Source organism: Triticum aestivum, chromosome 3B (genome assembly GCF_018294505.1).
Source record: "Triticum aestivum cultivar Chinese Spring chromosome 3B, IWGSC CS RefSeq v2.1, whole genome shotgun sequence".
Lineage (NCBI taxonomy): Eukaryota > Viridiplantae > Streptophyta > Magnoliopsida > Poales > Poaceae > Triticum > Triticum aestivum.
This window is the reverse complement of record NC_057801.1, coordinates 807,492,497-807,502,628: the sequence shown is the minus strand read 5'-3', so window position 1 is coordinate 807,502,628 and position 10,132 is coordinate 807,492,497. Positions and strand designations below refer to the sequence as shown.

Genomic DNA, 10,132 nt, shown 5'->3' with positions numbered 1-10,132 from the left:
TAGATTGGCATCGGCATGCTTGGAGTGGCTCACTTGCGTGCAGGCGATGGTGTGCCCTGAATGGCCGTGGGCGTGGGGATAGCGACCAGGGTGAGCGCGTGCGTTAGGCGAGAACGATAAGGGAAGGAGAATTGAGCCCGTGCACTGCTGCAAGGAAGGAAACTAGTAACTGCTCCCGTGATTCTGGTGGGGGTATTCGCATCCAAACAAGGTTTGCAAGGCAAACGAGCACTACACATCGGAATTTTGACAAAAAAGTTATGCGCACTATATAAAGGTACGGAGGGAGTAGTTACTTCAGAAGAAAAACACGAGCTAAGGAGGAAAGTGATACTGACGGCGCAAGAAGGGAAATGTAGAACTAGGGTTTGTTCATATGTAGTGCCAACATCCACCCGCTCTCCAGCTTATATATCACAAGCTAGGAGCCTTGACAAAGTCCACTTTATATTGAAAAAAAGCAGTCAATGACTGTTTGGGGATGAATTAAGAACCGGCGCTAAGACCCTGCACAATGCAGGTGCCTCCACCAGGTGCTTCAGGAATAAATAACGGTTTCTTGATCCATCCTAGGTACTTAGGACTTGTACAATGGGAGGTGTTTAGAGAGATGCTTAGAAAAATAAACCGGATTTTTCTGAAGCGCCGGTGCCTATTTCTACAGGAGAGACGCTTAGTTAAGCGTCTATCCTATACAAATAAGCACCGGTGCTTAAGAAAAGACTGGTTTATTTCTCTAAGCGCCTCCCCTAAGCACCTCCCATTGTACAAGGCCTTAAGCACCTTGCATAAGCATTCCCCATTGTATAAGGAAAATAACACACGAGCTTCTAGATGCTCCACACCCCTATACGAACATTTTCATAAAAAATACCAAAAAATCAAAAAAATCTGAAATTTTGGGTTATGAAAGGTGGGTTCTTAAGCTACTCCCATGTGAAATTTTATGAAAAAATACCAAAAAACGTATCCGTGGTGAAGGAAATACTGTCCGAACAAAAAACCATCCAAACAGTTTTTTTCTATACATAGAGAATTTTGTCTTTTTTTGCCATGAATACGTTTCCTGGTATTTTTTCACGAAATTTCACACAGAAGTTGATCGGGACCCCATGTTCGTTTGAATTTAGTGTTCGTATAGGGTGTGGAGCACCCGGGTGCTACAAATCTGCTTCCATTGTAGTATAAGGCCTAATATAGCGTTGGATCTCCACGAAACGGTGTCCTCGCATCTGGGCCGTTGCTTATCTTTCTGAAGTAGTCCTGGCCATCTCCGGCCCGGCCTTGTCGGCCCACCTAGGCCCGACCCTAAAATCCAGGGCCTAGGCCCGATGGGCTTGCCCGTGGGCCGAGCTTGGGCCTGAGTTTTGAGCCCATCAGCAGGGCCTGGACGGGTTTGGGCTTGGCATATTGGCATTTTAAGGAAGAAGCCCGACACACTGCCCTAAGCCCTAAGGGCTTTTCAGGGCTTTTTACCAGATGGGCTAGGCTTGGGCTTGAAAAGTAGGCTTGATGGTAGGGCGTGGGAGGGTCTGGGCCTCAGTTTTCTCTCGTGGGCTTTCTTAGGCCCGGCCCAAGCCCGGCCCGGCCCGGCCCATGGCCATGTATAGTCTGAAGGTGCTGCGGTGCGTAACTGAAGATGGGCTTGCTTCCCTGACACCGCCGCCGCCGCTGTCCCCGCCCAGACGTCGCCCATCGACGACGAGACCCACCGCCGCCGGATTGCAGCCAGCCGACTCCCTCCTCTGCCCTCGACGACGTACACCCACCGCCTGCCTCTCTTTCCTGCCTCCTGGTATCCGAGGTCTCACCAGCGCGGCTAGTCGGAGGTGTGGCGGCGAGCGCGCGGGGATGATGGAGGACGTCGGCTCCGGTGACGCGACAGTGCAAGGCAGCCGATGTCAAGATCCCATGACGCGGCCAGATCTGTCCCCGCCGCCTCCTTTCTCAGGGCCCACTGGACGTTGGGAATCCCCCACGGTATCTTGTTCTTTGACCCTGGATTAATCACCTTACTGTTACCATGCATGCGCTTCTTTAGATTGGACTGAACGGAATACCTCGCTTCGTAGATGGGCGAATCACTGTTAACCTTGTTCAATCTGCTATACTGGAGTAGCAATTTATGTTAGTCCTATTATTATGTAGTTGAGTGTTAATAATTGTCTCACTGTATATGTAGCCTGTATAATTTTGTAGTGCTAAACTAGGCAGTGCATTAGTCTTGAGTGTTTGAGAATTACATAGGTGATGGCAGGCAGCATAGGACTCACGGTGGTCTGTGTAGTAACTTTGGACTGTAAAACGTCTGGAGATTGCTGCCTGTTCGTACCGTACTTTTGGCATGGACAGTCAATGTGATCCGCCATTCTGCATTAAATTAGATAGGGATAAGTATATTTTTCGTCCTCGAACTCTTCCGAGAGTTTAGAAATCGTCCATCAACTCTAAACTGGAGAGTTTTTGTCCCTCAACTATTAAAACCGGATAGTTTTCGTCCCTCGTGCTGCTTCGGACAGTTTTAGTCATGGATGAATAGTAAATCGGTGAATAGTAAAACAAAAAAAAATAGGAAAAAGAATCAAAAAAATCTTAAATTTTACAGCATCGAAGATACTTTGGTGCACAAGAAACGTGCAAAATTTTATGGTGTTTCGACATTCGAGCAGCTCGTGGCAAACAAAAAACTATATATAGGTACGCTCATGAACAGTAAATTCAAAAAAATAGCAAAAAAATTCAAAACAGTATGAATTTTTTTGACATCAAAGAGGCTTGGGTCGCACCAGAGTATCTACGATGCTGTAAAATTTAAGATTTTTTTTGCTATTTTTTTATTTTACTGTTCATCGATTTACTGTTCATCCCGGACTAAAACCGCCCGAAGCGGCACGAGGGACGAAAACTATCCGGTTTTAATAGTTGAGTGACGAAAACTCTCCTGTTTAGAGTTGAGGGACGATTTCTAAACTCTCGGAAGAGTTCGAGGACGAAAAATATACTTATCCCAATTAGATATAATCTACATATGGTAGTATAAGGGGTCGTGTACATTACTCCATATGGTAGTATATGGTAGTATAAGGTCATAAGACTCGCAAGAATGGACGAGCACGCTTCAAAGATATATCAGTTCCTACCCGCTATCACTTCTCTGATCCACTTGTCTTGTTATGCAGCATCTATTTTAGTGCTAGATACAACCCTTTTAGCGACAAGTAATATAGATCGGAGGGAGCAGTACAACATGATTCAACACGTGTTTTTTTTTTCTAATGATGCAACTTGAACTCAGCTTACTTCCTATGCGGCTTACTTTCTTTGTCACCTTTGGTCCTTATTGTTTTCTTGTAAATGGCTGGATATAAGCGGATCCAGTGTTTTTCCCTTTAGAACTAACTTGCAGAGTAGTATCATGGAAATTCATATTCTCTTCAGGTGACAAGTTATGTTATGGAAACTGAAGACTTGTTTGTGCCTGTTTGGGTAAAAAACTACAGTGAGGAAAGAAGGAAGAACTGGGTGCCGTCATCGTCTGATCTCAAACTACTTTCGCTCAATCGTCTTAAACAGCAACAAGCTTGTGAGGATAACCGCAAGGTGGTTGTGAAGGATGTAAGTTGGAGGAAGAAGTGGGTGGCGGCGTGGATGGATGTGGTGAGTAGGAAGAAGTGGGTGGCATATACAGGCATAATCATCATGGTCATGCTTGTCATGGCCGCCATCCCGCATGACGAGGACTACCATGACTTTGCCGACCAACGCACACTTTTCCTTGGTAATTAACCTCTGGTTCACGCTCTGTGTCCCGTCATCAATTTGCCTTTTGAAGAGTAGATTCAGCTAAGTTACGCTCCACTCGGAATAAATGATTCTGATTGTCAACACCGAGTACCTGTGCCCTCTGCATATAGAATAAATCATGAACATTATTTTTCTGTGCAAGGAAAGTCTGGGGTAAAGTTATATGGTTTAATACTCTTGATAATAATGAATAGCGTTTATGCCTTATTTGCAGGGATCCCTAATACGCTGAATGTGATCTCAACAATCCCCCTCTTTTTTGTCGGTCTCGCCGGGCTCATCCTTAACCACTGCAAAAGCTATTTTAGGCTATGGTGCAGACTTAATGCTCATGCTAATTTTGGTTCCTGTTTTAACTGGAATTAAGATTTGAAGCACTCTAATATTTATCCTGCTGGCAGGTCACAGGGGGATCTCTACACACTCTTTGCTGGTGTCAGTGCTGCTGGCTTTGGTTCATGCTATTACCATCTCAACCCAGAAAATGGCACCCTATTTTGGCACAAATTGCCAGTAAGTCTTCCCTAGACCTTCTATGCGGTAGATATGACATTCAGCACCATGTTTGTACATAAAATTTCTTGGAAAAGAAAAGGCGGCATAAATTCACCCTCTTCTTGTTCCTACTTTTGTGACATTTAATATACTGAAGGATGACATATTGGTCTTTTTGTCAAGATGGTGACCACTTTCACATGTTTTGAGGCCATTTTCATTATTGAAAGTTTTGATGATTGGGCAAGAACAAAGTCCCTTGCATCAACAAGCTACTGGTTACGGGCAGCAGGTTAGTGTTGTTTCTGCTCAATATAATGCATGCATTTTCATTATTTGTGTAGGTTGCTATTTGTGATTCACCTCAATTTACAGGGTTTTTTAATAGTTAGTTTCCTCACAAGACATGAACTTATGGTAGCTCATACTGAAAGTGCAATCTAATATGACCGAAGTTATACAATCTGATCTTTTTTTCTGTTCAAATTAATTTCAGGATTGTACCTCCTTGCTAGAGTAGAAGAGGTTGCGGACAAACAAATTTATAGGTGGACTCTTCAGATTGTTAGTGGGCATACTCTTGGTCATTTATGTGTTTCGATGGTACCTCTTTTTTTGATTCTCATGTTAGCAGAAAGGACAAGGCCAATTGAACTAGAAAGGTATGCACTGATAATTCCATAGACTGCATGATTATCTGTACTTCTAGTTTTTTACGTGTTAAGTGGAATTTGTTTCAACTGCGCACACTAGTTTTTACCAAACTTAATCTGGTGAGCATCTCTCCAACAAATACTTCCCTCCTTCCTTCTGAATCTTTGTGGTTCATCATTCATTGTAGTTTTGGTAACAATTTCACCACATTAAGGTGGGATTTGCTCGTGCAACATGGTTTTTTGTTTGTGTGGTGAAGGGCATGTGCTTCGAGATGGGGAGTGTGACATCCATGATCCACACAATATATTTGAAGCATTTATTCTATATATATTTATTTAACAATCATTGAAAAAATTGTTAACGCCACTGTCTTGCATAATTTTACAACAACAACAAAGCCTTTAGCATCAAACAAGTTGGGGTAGGCTAGAGCTGAAACCCATAAGATCCCGCAACCAAGTCATGGTTCTGGCACATGTATAGCAAGCTTCCACGCATCCCTATCTATGGCTAATTCTTTGGTGATACATTTTCTTGTGGGTTTCATCTCCATAAGAGTGGCCGAGTTGTGACGTTGGCTCGGCAAGTCTCACAACCCTCCTCCTTTACCCAGGCTTGGGACCGGCCACTGTCTTATAAGTTTGCCATACATTTTTCATTGCGGTCTCGACTATGCCATGTTTCATTGCTTTCATTTGCTTATACGTTTTGTCCATCTCCAGAGTTTCCATTGGTCTGTAATTATATTGTAATTGTTATGCTGACCAAGGTGTTCTAATAATACTCTTATGTATCAACTATTCAACCATATATATGCAGTACATGTTTTATGTCTTGTAGGGTACAAGTGAAGAGTATAATTTTGATTATTGCATGGTCTGACAATTTCCCTCATTTCAGACGCATGGTTCCAGTGCATCATCAACTAAATCTTACTTCTATGGTCTGCTTATTGGTGCCCAAGATGATCTGCCTCTGGGTGCCCAAGATACAGGTATGATAATCTGTCGATCCATGTCTGAACAAATAAGAGTCGACCCACATCTTGACCATGTCGCCACTTTGATCAGAGGCCCAACACTATACTCATCTTCACTAACCTCCCACGACAATTGATGCATTTCATGCCATATTATGTGTATTATATTACTCCCTCTGATTCATAGTAAGTGTCGCAGCTTTGAACTAAGACTGAACTAACCTTAATACACTGATAACTTTACTTCCATGTGTCTTCTACATCTACTATGCCTTCTTCATGGTTTATAGTTTTTTTTTTGTTGTTATGGCGCTGCTAGAAGGAGGGCGCGAGAGGGCCGGCCGGGGGCCTTTCTGCCCACGGCCGGGCAAGAGGGAAGGGATTTCCTTCTTAATTCTTGCCTGATTAGATTGATACATCTCCTCTCTTTATATAGAGAGGTTTACTTGACTCCCAAGTAAGGTTTACTTGAACTCTAAGCAAGCGACCCTTATCTCTAATTAACCCTAAGACTAATGGGTCCATTAGGCCCATTACGTACTCTAACACTACACCCCATCTGGACATGTAGCTTGTCCTCGAGCTGCAGCCTAACCAACTTATAACCACGACTCGACGCAAGACAAACCTAACACCTAAAAAACAAGCCTTTTACATCTCGGCTTGTTTTATTATTCTCAACCTGAAATGGACTGGGACGCTTTATTTTGAACCCTTAACAAAAAAATGGACACCATCCGCATGTCGGACGTGCACATGTACAGCCACTTGGATCCCATGGACACCACTTGAACAAAAGGAGTGCATGTGTACGACCACCTGGAAGTGGTCGCAAGAGTGACCAGCAGAGGCGCCCTCACGACGGCCGGTGGCGGAATGCAGTGCTGCGACGCGGTGCGCTGCTGTCAGTGACACCATGCCTTCTCCCTGCCGGACGGCTGTTGGTTTGCACCGCACAAGGAAGAGTGGAGGGCTTGCGATGGAGAATGACGAGGAGGGGTGCGCCCCCCCAACCGCTGATGTCGCAGACTTTGAGGTCGGTGCCCGCGGGGAAAACAACATGCCCGCTGCCCGTGGGGGGAACTGCATGCCCAAGATCCCCGACGCAGCGGATGAAATCGAGGTCCTTTGCGCAGCGAAGGGCAACTTGGAGGAGCGGCATCTGCAGACCACGCATCTCCCGCACACGCCGACGCGCTAGGAGGCCGCGCGCAGCAGCCTGCAGCCTCACCACCGCCGACACGTGGCGGGTAGCGATCCAAGACGGAAGCAGTGACGACGAGGGCAGGGACTGGACTTGGTGAAGCGGGACTTCTGCCGGTGCGGTCGATGCGGCGCCGGAGCTGACCGGCGGTGGCTGCTGCAGCTGCAGCAGCTGCTGCGGTGGCGCACCGAGCGCGGCGTCTGCCACTGCAGCCAGGGCTGGGCGGTGGTGGCGATGGATGGCAGCTGCAACGGCGGTTGCAGTGGCCCGGCAAGCGCGGCGAAGGCCGCCTGGTGCGGCGGCTGCCACGGCGGCACGGGGGCGGCGATGGGCGCTGGAGGCGCGGCGGGAGCCGGCGCCGGCCACTGCGGGTCGGCGGCGGGCGACGGCTGCAGCTGCAGCTGGGGCTGCAGCGTCCCAGCGAACGCCGCGGAGGTCCCTGGATGCGGCGAGTACCACGGCAGGGCCGGCGGCCCGTAGGGGCTGGCCAGGTATAGCCGGATCCCCTGGACGGCTGTGACGAGGTCGTTGAGGACCCCGATGAACTCCTCCGGGGTGTAGGCGGCGGCCGGTGGTGCGGTGGAGGGCACCGGCATCTGGGTGGTGGCTACGCCGGAGGATGCGACCAGCGGCGCGGACGGGGAGGGCAGCGGCGCGGTGTAGATGGCCAGCGGCGCGGTGGTGACGGTCGGCAGCGGAAGCGACGGGGTGGGCGGCGGCGAAGACATGATCGGAACTGAGGTACCTGATACCAAATTGTTATGGCGCTGCTAGAAGGAGGGCGCGAGAGGGCCGGCCGGGGGCCTTTCTGCCCACGGCCGGGCAAGAGGGAAGGGATTTCCTTCTTAATTCTTGCCTGATTAGATTGATACATCTCCTCTCTTTATATAGAGGTTTACTTGACTCCCAAGCAAAGTTTACTTGAACCCTAAGCAAGCGACCCTTATCTCTAATTAACCCTAAGACTAATGGGTCCATTAGGCCCATTACGTACTCTAACAATAGTTTACTAAGATGTGGCTCTCTAGCATACGTGTCATTCTTGCTTTGATACTTATTTTTTTTTCCATAATCTAATTGACTTCTTTCCCACTCATGCAAACTAGGATGTGTTTTTTCACCCGTGACTTAGGGCTAGTTCTTTTGGGGCTTATGGGTGGCTGCCAAAATAAGCTGCCACCTACCCAGCTTACTGACCATGTTGTTGCTTTGAATCAGGTTAGTGTCACCTTTTGTGAAATCAGCATTCTGATGTGGGAGTTTGGTGCTCGTCCTGTTAATCAGGCAAAGATCTCTGACGATCAAGCAATGTTAGAAACCCCAATTCGTGCTTGGGAGACTCTGTCACGAATTCATGGCCTTTGGGGGATGGACATTTACAAGAATAAGGTGCTGCAGTTTTTACAGAGTGAGTGGTCGGATGAGTCCTTTCTTGGATTATGGGGCCCGCCGGGTGTTGGCAAGACGCGACTTCTTTCACTCATTGCTGCTAGCTATGCCGATTCATTCCGTCACATCTTATTTCTTGATGGTGGCAGCAGCGTGATAGTTATGCAACATCATCTTGCTTCTTTCTTGAAATTGGATTGGGAGACGATGTCGGCGTTAGAGGAGCATTGCCGAGCTAAGATCATCACTGACATTCTAGTGCAAGACAGTTTTTTGCTTCTATTAGACAACGTTTATGATAGACCCTACCCAGACTTGGTAGCTGTTGGTTTGCCGATGCCTCTTGGGTGTCATCAAAAGGTTGTTCTTACATCAAGGAGACAGAAGGTGTGTGGATTCATGGAATGCACGATATCAAATATTGTGCCGATGAAGTGCCTCGGGGACGAAGATGCTTGGAGACTTTTCAAGTACCATGCGGGAGTTGAAATCACAGAAGCTGATGCTGAAATTTACGATTATGCAAAACAGGTGTATTTCTGTAGAATCCTTTATAGCTATACTTTTAATAATTGTTGGTGCACTAATTTGTAACTTACTTGGTACTAGATGGTTCGGGCATGTGGTGGGTTGCCTAGAGGCATACACGCCCTTGGCAGAGGCGTTGCCCGAGTGACTCGTAGTGGTAAGGATCTATTTGCTTGGCAGTTCGCGTACAAGCAAACCATGGGAAGAATTCGACATCCCGAGGAAATGCCAGAAATAGCGTATGTTTTGGTCTAGGTAAGTGAAAACTGTGAAGCTGTGATAGCTGATAGTACATGCGCAAGTGCTCAAGAACCCCTCGCAAAAAAAAGTGTATTTCTGAAGGGAAAAGCACTTGGTAGTAGTTCTCATTGCAAGGCTTGAATAAATTCCAAATGGATGTCTTCATCTTGGTGAAGTAATCTTCCCTTCCTGTAAATCAGTCCAGAGTTTGTTTAGCATTAGAGTTTACGAAACCGTTGGGATTCATGCCCCTGACAGTTCTTCATAAGCATTTTTTCATTTCCTGCTCAAACTCAAAGTCGGTCTCACCTGGGTATCGTGTCCAATGGATAAACTTGCATGGGGGATTTCCTTTTTAGAGCTTCAGGAGTTGCATTTGGTATCAGCTTTTTTTTGTTGATATAACTGAATAATCTGTGCTAGGTATAGCTGTATCTTTAGCTGCACCAGTATTGCCAGGATATGAAGTTGTATGATCAGTAGCCTGCCTCTCTAAGTCTTGCATCTGAGTCCAGCGGATAGACTTTGATGGAAGATTTACTGGCACAAGTTGTAGTATTAGGCGGCACATTTTATTTGGCGGAGTGTATAAAGGAGCAGATAGCACAACCCTTCTTGGGATTTGTGTGACATTTGCACAGCAATCAAAGAGGAATTAAGTGCCTTTCACACAAGTGCATGTAATTACTCCCTCCGTCTCATAATATAAGAGCGTTTTTTACACTAGTGTTATGACAAAAACGCTCTTATATTATGGGACAGAGGGAGTACTATTTACTCCATTTGTAAGCTAATATAAGATCTTTTATAGATCACTAAAGTAGTGATGTAAAAAA

General features: G+C 46.4%; 1 protein-coding gene across 1 annotated transcript; it reads left to right on the top strand.

The window, feature by feature from the left end:
- Positions 1–1,660: 1,660 nt before the first annotated feature.
- Positions 1,661–9,620, top strand: LOC123066748 (uncharacterized). The gene is made up of 9 exons (XM_044489779.1): positions 1,661–1,980; positions 3,439–3,778; positions 4,019–4,118; positions 4,206–4,317; positions 4,483–4,591; positions 4,796–4,961; positions 5,857–5,950; positions 8,358–9,059; positions 9,138–9,620. Exons 1-9 carry the CDS (start codon positions 1,852–1,854, stop codon positions 9,309–9,311), a joined length of 1,926 nt encoding a protein of 641 aa, XP_044345714.1. The 5' UTR covers positions 1,661–1,851; the 3' UTR covers positions 9,312–9,620.
- Positions 9,621–10,132: the final 512 nt, after the last annotated feature.